The following is a 22,219-nucleotide window of genomic DNA, read 5'->3' as shown; positions in this document are numbered from 1 at the left end:
TATCCTCATCAGAGCTGAACTTTAGCTAAATCAAATGAGACGGAACTGTGGCCAGAGATTGGAGGAGGCAAGGTCTGTTAGGAGGTTATCATCATGGTTTAGCTGGGACAGTGTACCAGCCTGCAGGGGAGTGAGAGAAGGAATATACTGCAATTAAAAAAAAAAAGGAGGGAGAGCAGGATTTGATGACTGGAATGTGAGGGAAGGAGGAAAAGGAGAAATTTCACTTTGATTTCAAGGCTTGGTGACTAGGAGATTGGTCACACTGGTAACAGAACTAGGCACAGCCGAGGTTTGATTTTTTGTTTGTTTTTTATTTACTTTTTTTGGCTGCACCGCTTAGCGTGTGGAATCTTAATTCCCTGACCAGGGATGGAACCCACGCCCCCTGCAGTAGAAGTGCGAAGTCTTAACCACTGGACTGACAGGGAAGTCCCAGCAGAGGTCTGGTTTTAAACACGCAAAGCTTAAGATGCTGATGGGATCTCCAGATGGATAAAGTGAAGTCTTGTTGAGGTTAAAAGGCACGGATACAACATGGTCTCATAATGTTGATGCCTTTTTAAAGCAGTACACTGTACTGGTGAGGGAAACAGAAAAATTCGATGTCATCAGGATGGGGCTGGGTGGCAGGCGTGGAGTACTCCAGGGTAGAAGCAAAGGGGCTGGCACGTTGGGATGGCAGTGGGGCAAGTGAAGCAGGTGAAGTAAGACAGAAGGGCTGGGGGTTATGAGGAGCCCGGAGCGTGTGAGCTGGGGTGAGGAAATAGTCCAGGTGGAAATTAGGAGCGTTGTGATCAGGAAGGAGGAACGTCAAATCTGAGATCCTGGAGCTCGAGTAACCCCGAGTGAGAAACCACTACCGCCTTGTTGCAAGCCAGGTTGTAATAGAATGGAGATGAAGACCAGAGCAGTGCGACATTTCACAGCTGTTGGTCTGAACTGAATAATCAACTTTTCCGATGAAACTCGCCTGTGGAATAACTAAGGATTTTTAACCAGATCAGCTACTGATTATGAGTTTCTCCTTCATATTGTAGAAAAGGCCATAGTGGAGAGGGGTTCACTTAGGAGAGCCTCCTGGAATGTCCTGGGAGAGGGCTCTGGACAACATAGCCAGATGTCCCAGCGGGAGCCAGGATTCCTAGCCTGCTGTCAGCTCACAGGCACACGGGTTCCCACGTCTTATCCAGCTCTTCCTATTCCATTTGTGTTTTATGGGCTTTCATTTTCGGAGACCTAGGTGGCTGGGCTCTTGAGCACGAAAGTCAGAAGCAGTGCCCCTACCTTAGGGCTGATTCGGTTTAGAGCTGTGAATAAATCACTTCAGTTCTCTGTGTCTCGGGGCAGGGGAGTTCAGGATTAAACACGTACACACTACTATATATAAAATAGATAACCAACAAGGGCCTACTGTATAGCACAGGGAACTATATTTAATATCTTCTAATAACCTATAATGGAAAAAAATCTGAAAAAGAATATATATATATATGTGTGTGTATGTATAACGGAATCACTTTGCTGTACAGCTGAAACTAACAACATTGTAAATCAACTATACTTCAATAAAAATTATTTTTAAAAAATTAAAAATGCAAATTTTTATATGCATAAAAAAGATAATAGTGGAAACTCGAAAAAAATTCTCCATGCCTCAGGTAGTCTCACAGTTAAGTAACACAAACTTAGATTTTTTTAATGTCTTGAGTGACTTCCTTGTGCAACTCAATGAATTTCACAGTTTAATATAAAGAAGGCACACGTACAACCAGCTACATCATAAGGCTAAGGGGATATAACAGGTTGTGATTAATTCTGCTTGAGTCTGTTGCTAAACTTCACAGAGGAGGTTATAGCTGAGCCTGGATTTGAGAGAGAAGCAGGGTTTGCCAGGCGTAGAGGGGTACTTGGCGATGCGAAGTGTGTGGCTTGTTCAGGGAACCAGGACAGTCTGTTCTGCTTTTTTCTATGCAATGAGAATAAAAAACTAGGTCTCCTAACTCCTGCTCCAATGTTCTTTTACTTTATTTTTCTTCCGCCTCAATGTTCTTTTACTTTATTTTTCTTCTGCCTGGCCTCCCTTCCCTGCATCTTTGCTTAGGCATTCTTGGGCACAAAAGTACCAATGATAGGAGGAAATAGACTAAAAGTCATCTGGTGATTGGAAATCCGGTGAACAATTTAAATATTGTTATGGATACCTCCCAAGTGGATGAACTACACCCAGATAAACAACATCCAAGTCAGATGTTGTTTCCTGTTGAAAAATCCCTAACATGTTCCTTGTCTAAAATCTCACCGGTTTTACCTTTAGAAGCAAAGAGGGCCAAAGGAGAGTCTTCTTTCACTCTGTTTTTGAACAATCATCCATTGACACATTCTGGGCCACCTTTCCTCTGATAATTGCTGATAGGAGGAATAAAGGATAGGTAAGTCTGTGTTTCTGTCTCAGGGAACTTGCAACCCAGGAGGGCTCTCTGCACACACAGCAGGGAAGTAGCACGTAAGTCCAGACGTTCTGCTAACCGAAACGTGTGGAGTAGGTAGGTAAGCATTCTGGGAGGAAAGAAATTAAGATGACCTGGAGAAAACTTCATGGCCAATGTGGAATTGAACTAAGGCCTTGAGGCTGTCTAAAGAGAAACTGAGAATGAAGCAACCTGCTTGATTCTTGGTAGCAAATAAAAAGCCGAGGTCTTGGGACCACCAGGGGAGTGTACAGCATTAGCTGCAAAGTGGTTAACGTTGAATTGCTAGGAAACGCCGAACTCCTTACACAGCGCACCAACCCGGCTTTTCTTGGTTATCAGATTCTTCTGCTATGGAAAGTACATTTCCAGGATTGATTTCCTGCCAATGGCAATCTGCGGCTCTCTTCGGAGTTCACCTGGGCTGGCCCGGGTCCCAGCAGGTTTGCCGATAGGTGATGAAGCTTCCTACAGGCGAGAGGCTGCATAGCTGAAGCCAGACCATGCCGAATGAAGCCAGTGGTTACACTCTTGTGGAAAGTCCTGGGAGGCTTCCTGACCCCAGGCTTTAACTAACAGGCCGTTCAGACATCAGAGCTTACCTTTACCCAAACAAGCAGTCTCTGAAGGAAAAGGATCACCATACCAGCCAGCCTGGCTGTTGACCTTAGACTGCTCAATGTATTCTAAACTGTTCCCAGCTCCTCCGAATTCTCCCGCTAGAATTAAACACAGATACTACTTATTGCATGTGGGCGGTGCATTCTGGGTCTGTACTGATGCGTTTTGAAAATAGTACCTGCTCAAGTGAGGAGGTGAGCTGAGATGTGGGAAGGACGGGAAGTAACAAAAAAGAAAATACAAGGAGTCCCAGCTGAGAGTTCCAGCTGGAGAAAGAGAAAAATCCCCAGGGCAGAGCAGCAAATTATAATGCTGTCTTTTCTTTCTCCTGCCCACGTTAGGCGGAGCCACAGAGGAAGAGGTTCAGAGGTGGAGGGGTCACTGAGCCCAGGTGACATGTGTTCCTGGCACACTGGCACACAGGTGTGCCTCGCTTTTTTTTATAGGCAGGGTTCAGCCGCGCCAGGTGCCCACAAGGTCGGGGACTGACTCCCTTCTTAACTCTGTTTGGGTTTGTGCGCAGCGGGAAAAGTCTTGCGACAATATTGCATATACTGGTTTTCCCAAGCTAAGAGAACGTGATTGCTGCCTTACCAGCAGACGTTACACAATTTTTTTCCCGTTTAACGCCCCACCCCCAGCCCCATGACCATTAGCTTACATCCGTGGTGGCAAGTATAGCTAGGTTACTCCTGCAGACAAAACGTGTTGCCTGCCATTCCAGTAAACAGTGAATGTTGTCCACCATCAAGCCCTCATCCACTGCAGCTGCCCCTGCGGTGAGCCCTGAGGGGCATTCAGGGTGGAGAAAAACTGGATACTGGCCCTACAGAGTTAAGACGCATATCAGAGGAATAATTTCAAGGAGCCCAGACTCTTGCATCTGCCCATACATAGAAAAGCACTAAAATCATTAACTTGAGATGTCTATTTTTTGAGATGAGTAGTGATCTTGCAATGTTCTGCTACATGTTGTTGTTGTTTTTCCAACAGAAACTCCTATATATCCAGGCTCCTCCCTCACCTCTTTGGAGCAGATCCTCAGAGTATCTGAGAGGCTGACTCCTGGCCTATAGTCCTCAGTAAGTTCCCCGAATAAAACATAATTCTCAACTTTTAGGTTGTGTGTTTTTTCTCTAGTCGACACTCCTGACAATAACTTTATTACATGATCTGCTAACTAGTTGAGCTCAAAATCCACAGAATAATACCAATAAGTATGTATTCCTTTATAAAGCTGGGGTGTTTTGGCAGCTGGGGGGAGGATGTACTAATTAATTGTACTAATTAATCGTTTTACCAGTTTTTACAGATTTCTGTCAAATATTCCTATTTGTTGAATAGCAGTAACTTCATTTACAAAAGTAGTAAATATTCATCGTCAAAAGTACTATAACAATAGTATCGACTCCAGACAAAAAGTAAAATTCCCCTGTCATCCCACCACTTAGCAATATCTGTATTGATGTTTTGATTATTTGCAATTCCATACTTTTTCTGTGCCATAGGTATATCTTTACAAAAATGGGATGCATACTTTTAATTTGCTTCTTCTTTGTACTAATGTCTTCCATTCATGTATTCATTCAGCAAATCTTTGTTGAGCATCTACTATGTGCTGGTCAGTCACTGTTCTAAGTGTCGGGGAGACTGCAGTGAGAAACAAATAGAGCACATATTTATGTCCTGCGTATCTCTCTATAACAATAAGTGTAATATATCTACATAATTATTTTAATGGGTGTGTAGTATTCTACTGTATAGATTTATCATCATTAAATCAGATCTCCCATTTTTGGATGTTGAAATGCTATTTGTTTTTTAGGTTTTCTTAAATATGGAGTGGTTATGCATTAACGGTTGGTGAATCTGAATCCATGTTAAAATTGTCTCTGCTCATAATAGGATTCTGCTGGTACTGCCGCTTTTTAAAATATGACTTTATAAACAGTGGTATGATACTTGGCAGATGTGGCTGCAAAGATCAGTGTGGGCCCAGCAGCCTCTCACTTGATGGATGACTGAGGAGGTCCTGGGGTTGTCTGAGGCCATTGCAAGTCTACCTCTGTCTCTGGTCAGACCAAAGGCTGCTCACAGCAGGGTTCCAGGCCTTATAAATGGGTATCAAGCTGGCATTTTGGCTGCTGTTCCTTCTCAGCCATTTATGGTTTTGCAGCATTGTGGGAGGCTGGGCTTCTGTGGATTCTGGAAGCGTTTCTTCTGCCCTCTTTGATGGAAATTGCTGCTCTTTTGTTCTCTGTCCAGCAACCAGCAGGCCACCTTCCTGACATCTGCATGAGGCCGTGACATGAGGTGATGTCACAGGATCTGTTTGTTGGTGACTTCAGCACACTGCTGGATCTTTAGCACGAAGCAAAACATAGTCCAGATGAACTACAGAATTTCTTAGCATTAGAACTTGTAGAGATTATACCCCCACTTTTATGGACAAAGACACAAGTGTAGAGAAGTTGAGTGATGTGCCTAAAATCCCATAGTCAGTGGTAGAGCTGGAACTGCTAATTCCTCATCCAGGGCTTCTCCAGGGAATCAGCTATTCCAAGTTTGTGGTCAGTTCCCATAGGGCCCTTGTAATAGATCAGGGAACACCATTGCTTTAGAGTCCTCTATTTGGCCACCGGATAAAATGTCATCAGTACCAAACTATGTCCGTTTCGCAAACATGGAGCTTTTAGTTTTTTTAGATGGCATACTCTAGATGTAAAACTATTAGCATTATTAATAGTTTTAAAGGAGGACCTGAGATAAAACTTTAAAATTGGACCCCTAAAGAGTCCAAGGCATGATGTAACATTTTATAACACTTTTTTGTGAATGTTAACTGAATTCATGGTGCAGATGTTGTACTCAAGAAATAGAACTTTTAATTCCAATCCCATTATAATCTAAATCTAATTAAAGCTCTTAATAAAGCAGTTGGAAGAATCCCAGAAATGTAACTAAAAATATTATATTCCTTTTCAATTTTCAAAGATTGCATTAAAATCAATTATAAGGTAGAAAAAAATATATATATATTACTAAATTATAATCCTTCTGTGTGTTCTTTAGTTCAGATATTGCTGGTACTTTAATGTGCATGGTTGGCCTTTTCAAAGCATCATTCAGCTACTGCCCATTTTATCATTATCGACTCTCTTTTTTTCCTGAGAGGTAGACAGGAAATCGTCTCCCACCCACCCTTATTTATGAGGAAAATGACCCTGAGTAGCTGAATGTCTTGGGCATGGCCACATAGCTCATTGTATAGAGCAAATATTAACAGCCAGACTTCCCGACTTGTAAACCATTATTTCATTTTTTCCCTTAACCTGGCAGAACAGAAGGAAATTGATGCCGTACGTCTGGGCCTAAAGAACTATTTGTTCAGTAAATCATGATTAGGTGTATGATTATTTTATATGCCACATATCATCTTAGACATAGGAACTTGCATGCCACACAGCCCCTGCCCTTAAAGCAGCCGGGTGTGGTGGGAAGTGAGCTCATCACCAAGGGTCAGGGCCCCAGGAGAGAAGTGTGATGGGGAGGCAAGGCCAGGGTAGGTGGGAGCTGGGGTGCCCTCATCCAGCCTGGGGTTAGGAAAGCTCACAGGCAGAGCTGGCGCCTGGGCAGAGTGTTGATGAGCTGGGGTTGCTGGAGCTGCCCTTTTGTGCAGAAGCATACAGGGGAGACAGAGAGTGTTGCACCTTTGAAAAACTCCCAGTGTTATGATCCAGGCCATCCAAGTGGCCTGGGTGTGGGCTCTGGGAAAGGAGGCTGGAATAGGAACGGGGAAGGAGGTCTACAGAAGGGCCTGTTTGCACATTCGGGCTGAGAATTTGTGTGGTAGACAATGATGCGCTCTTGAGGGACTTTGAGGAGGGGAGTAGTGATCAGTCTCCGCTTTTAAACTATCACCGTGAAGTGGTTTGGAGACTAGAGGGCGGGTTTGGGGATGTGAGGTGGGGGAACCATCTCTTGAGGAAGAAAGGTCAGTTATGAGACCGCTGTTTTCCTCATCAACACAAGTTCATCTTGAAGGCCCAAATCAAGGGGGAGCAGTAGAAATGGAAAGGACAAATGGATTCCAGAAACGTTGAGATAAAATCAACAGGCCTCCATGACTGATTAGAGGTAGGGACGGGTCAAGTCTGGGCTGAAGGGGGAGGCTGAAGAGGTTGGGTTTGAAACGCCCGTGGGATATTCAGTTGGACAAAACCAGAGCTGCTGGATATTTGAAGCCAAGCTCAGGAAAGATCTGGCTGGAGGCATGTATTTGGGGATCCTATGATAACAGGGCCTGGCTGAAGCCAAGGACCTGGCAGAAGTGTCTGTGTGAGAGGTACCAGAGGCAGAAAAGGGGGCTGATGGTGGAACCCTGGGGACAGATGCCGCAGTTGACAGGGTGATGGGAGAAGAAAGCAGAGGCGGGACCACAGAGGGCAGTGTCACTTAAGCCAGGAGAGGAGGTGCTGGTCTATAGCATGAGTCCCCCGAGCTCAGGTGACATAAGGATTGAACAAGCAAAAACTCCAGGGATGAGAAACCTCCCCTCTTCCTTCTGCAACATCAAACCTAAACTCACTTCGCTAATGCCACGCCACCCACCGCACTCACTTCCTCCTTTTTCCGCATCGGCCCCTCTGCTCGTGGGCCCACAGAGGCCATAGCATCCTGGGTCGTGTTCTGCCCCTTTCCTGGAAGGCCCGCTCCTCACCCCTTCACATGTGTAAGTCCTATCCTCCCAGGCCCAGCACAGGCCTGTGTCCCCCTCGGCCACCCCAGCCGCCCCGAGCAGCTCTGCTCCGTAGAGGCCTGTTTGTATTTCTCTCCACTTAACACTCTGTTACGTGCGGTCTGGTGGTGGCTGTTGATTCGTGAAGTTTGACTCTTCTTGTAAGCGGCTTGAGGTAGGTGGTCTTATTTTATTCTTCCTCTGTGGCCTTGGTAGCCTGGAATATTGTTGAGCAGACAATCCTTGCTCTGAAAAAGCTCTATGGTTGATCTACATTCTTTTTTTTTTTTTAATTTATTTATTTATTTTTGGCTGTGTTGGGTCTTCATTGCTGCATGCAGGCTTTCTCTAGTTGCGGCGAGCGGGGGCTACTCTTCATTGCGGTGCATGGGCTTCTCATTGCGGTGGCTTCTCTTGTTGCAGAGCACGGGCTTTAGGCACGCGGGCTTCAGTAGTTGTGGCTCACGGGCTCTAGAGCGCAGGCTCAGTAGTTGTGGTGCATGGGCTTAGTTGCTCCACGGCATGTGGGATCTTCCTGGACCAGGGCTCGAACCTGTGTCCCCTGCGTTGGCAGGCGGATTCTCAACCACTGCGCCACCAGGGAAGCCCAAGTTAAACATCTGTGAGGGCTGAAATTTATTGCATACAGATTTGGGTTCTCAGGAGAGGCAAGTCCAAAACCACTTGCTTTCCAGAGCATAATTAAAAAAAAAAAATACACACACAGTCTTTGCAATTAGATTTCATTAAATTTAGGCCACATGTTAATTTTGTTCAGCTCTTAAGATTTCTCAGGATAGGGCTTCCCTGGTGGCACAGTGGTTAGGAATCCGCCTGCTAATGCAGGGGACACAGGTTTGAGCCCTGGTCCGGGAAGATCCCACATGCCACGGAGCAACTAAGCCTGTGCGCCACAAGTACTGAGCCTGCGCTCCAGAGCCCACGAGCCACAACTACTGAGCCCATGTGCCACAACTACTGAAGCCTGCACGCTTAGAGCCTGTGCTCTGCAACAAGAGCAGCCACCGCAATGAGAAGCCCATGCACCGCAACGAAGAGTAGCCCCCGCTCGCTGCAACTAAAGAAAGCCCGCGCGCAGCAACAAAGACACAATGCAGCCAAAAATTAATTAATTAATTATAAAAAAAATATTTCTCAGAATATGCCTTGGTTTTTACCAACCTGATTGATGACTCATTTGACCTTGAGGCTCAAGTAACTATTGCTTATCTCAGATTTTCAAGTTCCCAGTGAAATTAGTGGGTAATTTAAGATTAGGTGCTCAAGAAATGTAGGCTCTCATTAGTAATATCAACATTGATAATTTTTGTATTTCGATATAATACTTCATACTAAATAAAATACATAAAAAAGCTTTGTATGGTTGAAGAGTGCTTGTGTCTATGCCAGTTCAAGACTATTCGAGACTTGATTTGGAGTGGTTTACAAGATCCCTCATTTAAAGCGCCCTCTTGTGTCATTACGATGATGTGCAACTCTTCAATGGATGGCGCCAAGGGACAGAATAGTGAAGGGTTGGTCTTCACCAAGATGGTTCCAGCCATTGAAAGGAGCATATGTGACAGAAATGCTGGCTGGTGGGTAAATGTTGTGGTAGTAGATTGCAGAAGTCTCTTCTGATTGATTGCGTTTTCTCAGTAAAATAGGAAAAATGTTAGGCTGAGTGAGGATGGATGAAGAAGTATAGGAGATTTGAAGAGAGAAAAGTACTAGGTTCCACTAGGAAGACATTGGGATAATAGACAATGAATATACAGCTAGATCTTTTCATGTCATTAAATACATTCACAACATATTTCTATTGTTTGCTCACAATTCTGTTTTACGGCTTAAATTATGGTTCTATGATTTTTTAAAACCAATTTCCTATTGTTGAACAAGAAAGTTCTTTCCAATTTCTTACTGTTATAAATAAAATGGAACAGTGTCTCTTGCTATACCATTCCTTAAAAAAAAAAAACAAAACTTAAACTTTGTACTGATAGAGCCTGTCTGATGATTACATTTTTTTTTTATTTTAGCGATTTTTAGTGAGTTTGTGGCTCACTGTGATTTTTTTAAATTAATTAATTAATTAATTTTTGGCCGTGTCGGGTCTTCATTGCTGCACACGGGCTTTCTCTAGTTGCGGCGAGCGGGGGCTACCCTTTCATTGCGGTGTGCAGGCTTCTTATTGCGGTGGCTTCTCTTGTTGCGGAGCATGGGCTCTAGGCACGTGGGTTTCAGTAGTTGTGGCACGTGGACTCAGTAGTTGTGGCTCATGTGCCCTAGAGCGCAGGCTCAGTAGTTGAGGTGCACGGGCTTAGTTACTCCGCAGCATGTGGGATCTTCCCGGACCAGGGCTCGAACCCATGTCCCCTGCATTGGCAGGCGGATTCTTAACCACTGCGCCACCAGGGAAGCCCTGATGGTTACATTTTATTATCATCTAGCAAACTCGAAAGCTTTAAAGGTACCCTCACTTACCTTCTAGATGTCATTAAAATGGGGTGGCTGACATTCCCATTTTACAAGATGTGACTTTGCCTCACTCTGTAGTGAGTAGTAGAGACAAAGTCAGAATGTCAGAGCAGTAAGCGATCTTGGTCCAACTCTATTATCCTACATACAAAAAAAAAGGAGGCTCAAAGAAGTTGTCTGCAGTCCCGCCTCCCCAGCTGCACTAGAAAACCCATAGTTCCCTCGCAGTCTTTGCTCAGCACCCCCTCACCGCATCTTTGCCCATTTTACTCTGTTTCCTGTAGGTTGCATCCCCGTGTAGCCATGACGACTGCCATCCTGGAGCGTCTGAGCACCCTGTCCGTGAGTGGACAGCATCTGCGCCGCCTGCCCAAGATTTTGGAGGATGGGCTGCCCAAGATGCCCGGCACCGTCCCGGAGACCGACGTGCCCCAGCTCTTCCGGGAGCCCTACATCCATGCTGGGTACCGCCCCACCGGCCACGAGTGGCGTTACTACTTCTTCAGTCTCTTTCAGAAACACAACGAGGTGGTCAACGTCTGGACCCACTTGCTGGCGGCTCTGGCCGTCCTCTTGCGGTTCTGGGCCTTTGTGGAGGCCGAGGGCCTGCCGTGGACCTCTGCCCACGCCCTGCCCCTGCTCCTCTACGTCCTGTCCTCCATCACTTACCTCACCTTCAGCCTCCTGGCCCACCTGCTGCAGTCCAAGTCCGAGCTCTCCCACTACACCTTCTACTTTGTGGACTACGTGGGCGTGAGCGTTTACCAGTACGGCAGTGCCTTGGTCCACTTCTTCTACACCTCCGACCAGGCCTGGTACGAGCACTTCTGGCTTTTCTTCCTGCCCGCAGCCGCCTTCTGTGGCTGGTTATCTTGCGCCGGCTGCTGCTACGCTAAGTACCGTTACCGCAGGCCTTACCCAGTCATGAGGAAGATCTGTCAGGTGGTGCCGGCGGGGCTGGCCTTCATCCTGGACATCAGCCCCGTGGCACATCGCGTGGTTCTGTGCCACCTGTCTGGCTGCCAGGAGCAGGCGGTCTGGTACCACTCCCTCCAGATCGTCTTCTTCCTGGTCAGTGCCTACTTCTTCTCCTGCCCGGTTCCGGAGAAGTACTTCCCGGGTTCCTGTGACATCGTGGGCCACGGGCATCAGATCTTCCATGCCTTTCTGTCTGTCTGCACACTGTCCCAGCTGGAGGCCATCCTCCTAGACTACAAGGGGCGACAGGAGGTCTTCCTGCAACGCCACAGCCCCCTGTCCATCTACGTGGCCTGCCTCTCCTTCTTCTTCTTGGTCACCTGCAGTGCAGCCACTGCAGCCTTCTTGAGGCAAAAAATCAAGGCCAGACTGACCAAGAAAGATTCTTGAGGCCGGCAGGTGGGGCGCGGTGTGGAGCTGGCCTGATATGATTTGGGGAAAACTTGAATCAACAGTAGGAGTTGACTTTTTGTTTTTTAGAGCAGGCTTTTAAATGAGTACATATTTCCAAGGGTGGCTATGGCTATGGCATTAGGAAGCCAAAGGGTCCAAGAGTTTTGCTGTTATTGTTGTAAATGAAAGTATTCCTTTATCCTCTGGGCTGTAGCCTTACGAGACACAGGAAGGGAAGGGACCTTGGCTAAGATTCATCGGACACTGAATTAAGAACCATCGTCATGGCTGAAAATTTAGTAGAATTCTGACTGTGGCCTCCAGGGGCAAGGCCTGGTCTAAAGGGATGATCCAACTGGACTGGAAAAGTTAGGAGGTGGCTGGACCACACTGTATTGAAATGAGCATTCTTCTATGATGCTGGTCTTTGGTAATTGGGTACATTGGCCCAAGGACCCGATTTCATTTGGATTTCAGATTGTCCGGGGTGGAGAAGTCAGAATCTTCAAGAAGATTCCGTAAAACCCTCAGACATCGTGAATTACTCGGTTTGTCTGACTTCTGGTCCCTTCTCTGGCCCACTCTAGCACTGACCCTTTTCTCAGGATGATGTCTTCCTGGCTGTTTTCTCCCAAGTGCTGTTCACTCCCATCTGTACCTTGCATGGTGATAGAGAGGACGATGAAGCAGTCATACTTCCAGGAAATGCTTGGATCCATGTGGACATTCAGGAAACTTACTCTCATATAATACTAATGGAAACAGTAGTAGAAAATACAGTGCCAAGAGCCATCAGGAGGTCCAGCCAGCAAGCATGGATACTGTTTGGTGTCATGGGACCCTTCTGTTTTATACCTGTGTATTGCAGGATTACTTGAGATCTATTAGGGCTGCCTTACATGCCAGAAGGTCTGGAGCTTTTTCCAGAGCATCTTCTCCGGATTTTGACCAGCATGTTCAAAAAGCCCCTGGTAGAGTGAATTGGTTCTAAGAGTCCCACTAGGGATCTGATTATTTCAAGAGGAACTCAAGGTCCAGCCTCTTAAATAGATGCTGCCCCATGAAGGACCCGCATAACTACCCTAGTTCAGGGTCCTCGGGAGGCAGTTGTACCTCAGCTTAGAGCAGCTTAAATTAATCAAGCCCCAGGACAGGCACATGTGTGCATTCATGGTGGATTGGTCCCCGAAGGCTCCTTTGGGTGAGGATGGTGAACTGGGCACCCTGTAGGCAGAATGTTCTGTTTAGGACATAGTTGCCCAGCAGCTTCTGTGGGATGGAGGGGCTTGCGGTTGATGTGTTCTGGCCACGCAGCCCTCCTGAGGACTGCCTTCTGCCCTGATCCAGTGAAGGGGGCTGCATTGGAACCCTCCCCAGAGGCTGTATTTCCTATCAGTATAAGGTCTCTGTTTACTAAAAAGGGAGGTGGGTTTTCATTCCAGTTTGATGAATCTCCTCTCTTCCTAGATTACTTTGTTGTCTTCATGTCTTTGTTTTCTTCCTTTCTCTTGAGAGATGTGTAGGGTTTGTGCCTTATAAATGGAAATGTACAAACTTAATACACTTAATACATGGCCATGTGGAATTTTCAGTTTGGGGTTATAGGCATAAGGAAAAAAGAATTAATTGCCTTCCAACCCATGGATGAAGAAACTTCAGAATACCAGAATTGCTTATCCATCAGAAGACTCTTTCAACCTGTATTTTGGAGGGAAAAATTCAACTGAGGCTTTCCTGTAATCTTTATATCAAGAAATCGTATGTCGGGACTTCCCTGGCAGTCCAGTGGTTAAGACTCTCCGCTTCCACTGCAGGGGGTGCGGGTTCAATCCCTGGCCGGGGAACTAAGATCCTGCATGCCGTGGAGTGACCGAAAAAAAAAAAAAAAAAAAGCAAGCATATGTCTTGTCAGTTATGTTGTTTTCCTAGATGGATTTCTCCTGGGAATCCTCAAATACCTGAACTTCTGTGCTACCCAAGTGTCTTACACGAGCTTCTGGCATCCAGGCCAAATTCACCGCCAATAAAGTTAGCAACACCAAACCGGTTGAACTGATGAACAAGGGAATGGAAAGTTGTTGTCAACACAGTGCAAGTAGAGGGTCAGTTTAAATGGAGATGAGAAAGTGTCTGAAATGTCTGTAATTATGGATTCAGAGGCTATCTTCTTTTAAAAATTGGAAGGGAGATGTAAGTCAAGCTCTTGCATGTAACCATGGTGGTCATGGTGGGCAGAGATCTTAGGCCAAATGCAGGTATTTTTTAAGGGAGAAAACACAAGGTACAGCAGTGGTCCTCCAACGCCATCCGCAGACCAGTGCCATTCTGCACACTTATTGGTCTGTGACAAGATAAGTACAGAGAGACACTAAACTCTTAGATATGAACATAAAATTCATAACATTTTGATTTTAATTTACCCAAGTATTGGTCCCTCAAGTACTGGAAATTTAAAAAAAATTTTTTCACCAGAGATATTTGAGAAGTGTTGAGGGACTACTTTCTGGTTAGAAATTCCAGTATCTCATGAGAAATAGAGAAACAGGAGATGCAGGCGTTTTTAAATACTCAGACTCTTAAGGGGTTAAATACTCCTTTTAAAACATTTTCATTCAAACGATTGAATCAGTAAGGAAGAGACCTAGTTTGTTTAAAAGGAATAATAAGTATTTGATAAAGGGGATGGTTCTTCTTATTCCACCAAAGCCAAAAGTTGACATCTGTTGGAAATTCTCCTGTTACTGATCTCTTTTTTACTAAGGCTTTCAACCTATTAAAATGTAAATGCCTCTGGGGAAAAAAAAAAACATAAACTAAACTATTAGTCATTTATGTCTTGGGAATAAAATGGGTATTGTATGTGGCCCGCTACTCAGGGTAGAGAGAGGGAATAACAGGATGCAGCGAATTGGGGACCTATTTGCCTGTTTGTTTCCCTCTTGCAAGCACTTCCTGACCTATATTTACTAGGGACCTAATGTTAATACTCTTCAGATGTTAGGGTTTCATCTCCCACCTTGGCTGAAAGTACCTCACTCAGTAACTCTATTCTCAGTCCTCTACTGGAAGCTTGAAACAGTAGGCGCTCAAGCCATGGAATGGAGGTAGTTATTTCCTGCCTCTGTTGCCCACCTGTTCACCAGTTGTACCCTGATGCTTGAAAACATTAGGTTCTTCAGTTGCCACGCTGTACTTTCAAATGGGTCCTCCAGATGGTGCTCATGTCTTACTCAGAGAAGGCATGGCCATTGTCCCCAAGGCCTCCGCCTAATTTTGTTGTTCCTAGGGTTTTGCTTGATTGCTTGGCAAAGAAAAAATAGAACTATTTTCTGTTTATATAAATCTACTTACACAAATGACCATTTAACAGATTTTGTAAATGCATTATTGTACTCTCAACAGCTACCTTGTGTCTTTGACAAGGCCTATCTTAAAGAAAGGTTTTATCTAGACAAACATTGCCAGAAGGTGATCAGGACACTTCATAGCCACCTAGAAGTAGGAAAGTATAAAAACTTTGAAAAAAATCTCCATACCCAAAATCCCAAAATATGCTCCCCCTCCCCCAAATCCCCACTTGTGAGTAGATCAAAGTGGGCCCCCTCCCCAAAAGCTATGGAGTTGATTTCTCTAAGGATTTTCAATCTAACTGAATAAATATTTTAATCTCATGGACAATAGTGTTAAATATTCCAAACTTTTGAATTGATAGACTGTATTTTTTGAAACCTAAAAATTATGAACTATACTATTGTTATACTGTAACAGGTACTATGGTTGTGAAATGTGGCACCTATCAACCAAAGGATTCTGTAGCCTTAACTATTAGATTTAAATAGCTGTGGAAAAGGTGATTCTACTATCACCATAACAGGAAGAAAACAGCATTCTCTGGCTAGAGGCTCCACTGATAGAATTATGGATACCCCTCTTGCCCAAATCCTTTTTATCACCAGTAGGGACCCCGGGCAGTTTGCAAATACTTCTGTTGTCACTGCTAATAGTTTAACCACTCTTCAGTTATTGATTTAGCAAGTATTTATGAGCATCTCTTGGTGGCAGACTCCATGTTGGCTCTGGAGATACCACAGTGAGGGTAAAAAACCGGGACCCTCCATGCTAACAGAGGACCAGTGTCTTCCCACCTTGGGCCATGATAGGGGCCCCTCTCCAGGACTTGGTTCCAATCACAGCCTGAGGGCCAGATGGCCTGCCAGACCCATGGGAGGCTGGGACCTGCTTTGGGCCAGCCCCTTTTCAAAAGGATTGAGCTCTCTCCTTTCCCCTCCAGAGGCTGGAAACACTTCCCACTCCAGCAAGGCTGTCACCTTAGAGTCACCTCAACCCTTCCTGATACTCCTGCTGCCTCCCCAGCCCATCTTCCTGCCCTCTAGTTGATTTAATCCAGTCCTGGGGAATCCTTGACACAGCCAGACTCAGAGAGAAGGCCTATATTTCCACAGGTGGTATAGACTTCCCATAAAGCCCATCCTTTAGGGAAAGGGATGTAGGGTTCCAACCTGAGTGCAGGTTCCTGATTTGGTAAGTTGGAAACAGCATGCTACACCCTGGCTTCCTCCTTTGGAAAAAAAAAAAAAAAAAAATCCACCTTATCCCTCATGGAATTTTTTAAGAAATATTTAATATAGAAGGAAAATCATTGCATTAAAGAGAAAATTCATTTAGATATTAACTTTGGGAGCATATCTACCTAAGGTAAGGGCACTTCTTACCACATGATTCTCATAGGAAATTATGCACTGTACTTTAGACTCTAGGAGGCCTTGGCCAATTCAACGGCTCCAGAATAACAGCTCAGATTATATAGAGCACTATGCTTCCCCAAATATTTCCACAACCATTTGCGTTCCTAAAGAGTCATGTGAGGTAAAACCAAAAAGAGCTCCATTAAACCAGAAAACACACTAAGAAAGTAGAATGATTGCTTCAAAGTCACACAACTAGGAATGTTTAAACTCAAAGTCCTTTTTCCTTCAGATAAATTCAGGGCCCAGCTAATTCGAAACATCAACACCAAATATTTGCAGAGCCCTTTGCAGTGTGTAAAGCACTTTTTAACGTATTGTGTATACTTTACCTAATCTCATTTTAATTTTTGTTCCTAAATACCTCATGAATAGCCAGGGTCGTATCATTTCTTTGGGGGTTAAGAAGTATATCGTGGATGTCCTTGGATATCAAATAAAGGATTCTCTGCATCTCATGGTCTCCTCAGAAGCCAGAAAGTTCCATTGGCTGTAGGCCCTCAGTGGCCTAGATTTTAAAGTCAAATCTCACTCTCCAGTCATGGCTTCTTGAAAATACCTTTGAATCCTGGGAAGAGAAACCAAGTATTGATAATCTCGCCAAGATGATACAACCCCGCCCTCTGCTCTTTCACTGGGATTGTCAATTCTTCAAACGATTGGCTCTCCCAGGGATTCTGACAAGTGACAATGACTTTAAAAATGTTTCTCTGCCTCATAAAAGAGTTTTGCACACATTAGTAGGAAGGCCCCCTCAAAAGGCATTGGTTATTTCTCATTTCCAAGTAATAAAGGCTTATTAAAGAAAATGCTAAAAAATAGAGAAAAAAGATAATTCATGGACACATCACTAAAATGAGTCCCTTCAGAGTAAGAATAAGGCCATGTCAAAATGTTGTCAATAAGTAAATTAGCAGTGTGATATAAAGCTTCCTGAAAAGCCAGAAGTTAGGAATTTTTAGGCAACCTAATACTTTGATTCTGTAAAGTACAAAAAAAAATCAATCAACAGTCTGGCTCAGTTTACAGTCACATGACACTCCCTTCTGACATTTACGTAGGTAATTTGCTGGTGCTGTGGCTGGGACACTGGCTTATGAAACAAAGCCAATGATACATTATCTCGCGTTGAAAGAACTCTGTGTGTGAATCCAGCCCCACACTCCACAAACACTGAGCCACAGGTGCCAGTCCCTGTTCTAGGCACCAGGGATACAGCCATGGACAAAACAAATCCCAGCCCTGACAGAGCCTTACCCTCAGCAGTTGGGGGGCTAGGGCAAGACAAACAACAAACCAGGACTTCCCTGGCGGTCCCGTGGTTTAGGACTCTGTGCCTTCACTGCGAAGGGGCACGGGTTCAATCCCTGGTGGGGGAACTAAGATCCCACAAGCTGCGTGGCCAAAAAAAAAAAAAAAGACAAACCAAATAAATACATCAGAGACTTAAGGTGTTAGAAGGTGTTGGTGCCAAGGAGAAACAGAAAGCAAGGAAGGAGAGGCCAGAGGGATGGAGTGAGTGTGCAACTTTAACCAGGACCAGGGGAGACTACAGAAAGAGGTGTGTGTGTGTTTTTCTCTCCCCGGGGCAGAGGAAAGAATTGCAAGGGCCCTGAGGCCAGAGCCTGCCTGAACGGAGAGGGGTCGAGAGGGGTCGAGGAGCCAGAGATGAGGACAGATTGTGAGATCCTTGTAAGGAGTCGGGCTTTTACTGTGACTTCAGGATGGGGAATGCTGGGGAAGAATCCTGCCCAAGAAAATTGCAGGGTAGCCATTTATCTATGTGGACTAATTACTAATTGCACATGACCTTTGCTGGCCGAACGTAGAGTAAATTCTGTTGCCTGCCATCTACACGAAACCAGTTTATCATTTAAGTTATTCTACTTGTGGGCTTAGCCCTATAGGTTGCATTCCTGTGGACACACTCTCGTGCTCACAGGATTCTTCCCAAATTCTCAGAGCATTTTTTAAGCTCACAGGATGCTGACCTCTGCTTCCCAGACAGGCTTTGAATGTTTCCTTAAGTCCTACTGACCCTGGTTTGTGCTCTGGGTAATCCTCCAGGCAGAAATGCAGTGAAACATCCAGGGCAGAATCTGCAAACCAGGAATAATAACAACTTGAACAGTGTACATTATTTAGTGCTCACTCCTTGCCAAGTCCTTCACTGAGCTGTTTGCTTAGATTCTTTCCTTTAACCCTCATGTAATCCTCGGGAGGTAGGTACTGTTATTGCTCCCACTTTATAAATGAGGAAACTGGTAGATTAAATAAATTTCCCCCAAACTACCTGCTATTAAGTAATAGAATCTCACAGAAACTCAGACCTTTACCAATTGGGTGAACTGGAAAAAGTGTAGAATTGAAAGGGAAATGTAATGAGGATTTTTTTTTTTTTTTTTTGCTCTGATAAATGAAATAAACTGAAAGAGGCAGTTTTTGTTTCATTTCTAGGCACTTTGGCCAAGAAAATTCCCTAGGCGGTGACCGTTGATGTGATACCAATGGTGAGATTCTTAAATATACTTTGTGCTGTACTCCAACGCACACCTGGTCACATTAGTCTCAGAGGCCATCACATTAGTCTCAGAGGCCGTCACGTTAGTCTCAGAGGCCATCACGTTAGTCTCAGAGGCCATCTGTAACCACCTGGATGACCTCCAAGGACTCCAGGCAGCTCGAAGAACCACCGACTCTCCTCACATCATTTCCCTATGCTTCTCCCATGAAGCCTTCTTTGCCTTCAGAACCTGTTAAAAATATCCTAGTCCTCAAAGTCAATCAGAACACTATTCCAGTTAAAACAATTTCTTAAAAGCAACTTAATAGCAACATGCAAAACATCTCCATTCAGTGTATTTTCTTTTTCCAACAAGAACAAATTAGTTCAGAATCTGACTAATTTTGCTGCTGGGGGGAAAAACAGCACAAAGTTTGTGCTCAATCACTCCAAGTGGCAATCGTCTTAATTGTTACGATTTCTACCACTTCCCCTGAGCAGGGAACTGTGGGTTCTATGCAAACTCGCCCACCCTCCCCGTGGGCTCCCGAAATTTCTCACCAGAGTGGGAGCTCACTGCCCTGGGGAAGGGTCGCTCTCCACCCATGACAGATTAAGGCGTATGTCATTCCCCCAGGGTTCTGCGTGTGTTTGGGTGGGAGTTCCTCCTTCGTCACTCTGTCTGCATGTCACAGACCATCACAAGCATCAGCAGAGAACCTTCCTGCAGTGCCCAGACCCACCTGGACAGGTTAGCAGTCTGGTCCTTTTACACTGTGGTCCCCAGGGGTTCTCAGCCTATGCAGGAAACCCCACTGCTCCACTCACTGTTTTTACTTTTTTTTTTTTAAATTGAAATATAGTTGATTTACAATGTTGTGTTAGTTTCAGAGGTACAGCAAAGTGATTCAGTCATACATATACATATATCCAGTCTTTTAGATTCTTTTCCCATATAGGCCATTACAGAGTATTGAGTAGAGTTCCCTGTGCTATACAGTAGGTCCTTATTAGTTATCTATTTTATATAGAGTAGTGTGTATATGTCAATCCCAATCCCAATTTATCCCTCCCCTCATTTTTTACTTCTTGATTCACATCTGTTATGTCGTGAATTACATCCCCCCCCCAAAGATATGTTGATGTCCTAACCCCCAGGATCTCAGAAAGTGACCTTCTTTGGAAATGGCAGCTGCAGATGTAAGGAGGTGATACTGGAGTAGGGTGGCCCCTTAGTCCAAGGTGACCGATGTCCTTATAGGAAGAGAGAGACACGGAGAAAAGGTGAGGACGCAGAGCCCCGTGACAGCACAGACACACGCGGGGAGAACAGTGGTGACAACAGAGGCCGAGGCTGGAGTTATGCAGGCAGGGAGGGTCAAGGGTGGATGGGAACAGCCAGAGGCCAGGAGGGAGGGTGTGACCCTGCTGGGACCATGATGTCCAACTTCTGGCCTCCAGAATTGTTAGAGCAGAACTTTCTGCTGTTTAAGCCCCTCCGTTGTGCTACTGTGTGATGTCTGCCCTAGGAAATTAACACCAGGTTCAAGGCCGTTCTCAGTTCTTACTTCTATCAGCTGATACGTTCTGGCTGCTCAGTGGCCCTGGGCTCAGCAGGCTCAGGGGGAGAAGAGAACATGGAGACCCCATTGTCCCCACCCACACTCCATTAAAGGGAGAAATGGGATTTGTGGTCTCATGGGTGAACTCAGTGGAAATACTCCTGGGAAGCTTATCACTCGTGTGATGCAGTAGCACCTCTGTGGTAGGAGGTTAAATACAGAGAAGAAATTCCAAAAGGCCAGTTTCAGTACTCCACCCAGTGAAGCAGGGGCTCCTGGGCCGCCTTGGCAACTTCCCTCCCGGGTCCTTGCCTCCTCTCAGCTCCCACAGCGACCCGTCCACCTGCGTGCCTTCACCCTCGGCTGCAGAGGCTGCAAAGCCACAGTCTGCTCTCCATCCCAGTGGTGATGGAAAGGAGGTGGTGACCACAGGAACAGGGCAAAGGTCGGGGCGCTGTGGGAAGCTCCGGTCCCCAGCCTCCTCCACAGCGCACGGGAGGAGGCTGGTGCTTTTCTGTAACCCAAACCGCAAAGAGAGTTTGGAGTCCCACCCCCTAAAGGGATCTGGGGTGCGTGTGTGTGTGTCTGTGTATCTGTGTGTGTCTCTGTGTATCTGTGTGTGTCTGTGTTTCTGTGTCTGTGTGTGTCTGTGTGTATCTGTGTGTTTCTGTGTCTGTGTGTGTGTCTGTGTGTATCTGTGTGTGTGTGTATCTGTGTGTGTGTGTGTCTGTGTCTGTGTGTGTGTCTGTGTGTATCTGCGTGTGTGTGTATCTGTGTGTGTGTGTCTGCGTGTCTGTGTGTATCTGTGTGTGTCTGTGTGTCTCTGTGTGTCTATGTATCTGTGTGTGTGTCTGCATGTCTGTGTGTATCTGTGTGTCTATGTATCTGTGTGTGTCTGTGTCTGTGTCTGTGTGTGTGTCTGTGTGTATCTGTGTGTGTGTGTGTATCTGTGTGTGTGTCTGCATGTCTGTGTGTATCTGTGTGTGTGTCTGTGTGTATCTGTGTGTTTCTGTGTCTGTGTGTATCTGTGTGTGTGTGTGTCTGCATGTCTGTGTGTATCTGTGTATATCTTTGTGTGTCTGCGTGTGTGTGTATCTGTGTGTGTCTGTGTCTGTGTGTCTGTGTGTATCTGTGTGTGTGTGTGTCTGTGTGTATCTGTGTGTTTCTGTGTCTGTGTGTGTCTGTGTCTGTGTGTCTGTGAGTCTGCGTGTGTGTGTCTGTGTGTATCTGTGTGTTTCTGTGTCTGTGTGTATCTGTGTGTGTCTGTGTCTGTGTGTCTGCGTGTCTGTGTGTATCTGTGTGTGTCTGTGTCTGTGTGTCTGTGTCTGCGTGTCTGTGTGTATCTGTGTGTGTATGTCTGTGTGTGTGTGTGTGTCTGTCTCTGTGAGATGTTTAGAGAGAGTTTGGAGGGTACAAGAGTAAAGAGGAAAGACATAAGTCACATGTGCCAAACCTTCTAAATGTTACACAGGCTTTAAAATGCCTAACACACTTGCCCCCTTCCCTGTCTTCCTTTTACCTTCCTGTCTTTAGTTGATCATCCACAATTTTTCCAAGTCCGCAGTCACTCTCCAAACAGTCCATTCAGAAGAGTCCCCTAGACCACGCTAATGGCAAACAGTCACTGGGTACTTCCTATGTGCCAGGCACCATGCTTCATGCTTGCATATACTAACTCATTTAATGCTCACAACAACCTTATGAGT

At 45.3% G+C, this 22,219-nt stretch overlaps 1 protein-coding gene across 2 annotated transcripts in view; it reads left to right on the top strand.

Annotated features, from left to right (window-relative positions):
- The window catches only part of PAQR8 (progestin and adipoQ receptor family member 8), a 41,710-nt gene extending 23,867 nt beyond the window's left edge, over window positions 1-17,843 (top strand). The window contains exons 1-2 of one of the 2 annotated variants that reach the window (XM_036870414.1): window positions 7,428-8,005; window positions 10,596-17,843. In XM_036870414.1, coding sequence (XP_036726309.1) covers window positions 10,615-11,679 — 1,065 coding nt within the window. In that variant the 5' untranslated portion in view covers window positions 7,428-8,005; window positions 10,596-10,614 and the 3' untranslated portion in view covers window positions 11,680-17,843. Of the gene's footprint in view, window positions 1-7,427; window positions 8,006-10,595 lie in introns of those variants that run through there. The other variant, XM_036870413.1, reaches the window with a different exon arrangement.
- The last annotated feature ends 4,376 nt before the right edge of the window (window positions 17,844-22,219 follow it).

This window comes from Balaenoptera musculus, chromosome 11 (assembly GCF_009873245.2).
Source record: "Balaenoptera musculus isolate JJ_BM4_2016_0621 chromosome 11, mBalMus1.pri.v3, whole genome shotgun sequence".
Taxonomy (NCBI): domain Eukaryota; kingdom Metazoa; phylum Chordata; class Mammalia; order Artiodactyla; family Balaenopteridae; genus Balaenoptera; species Balaenoptera musculus.
Note: the sequence above shows the minus strand (reverse complement) of the source record. Positions and strands in the feature narration are given on the sequence as shown.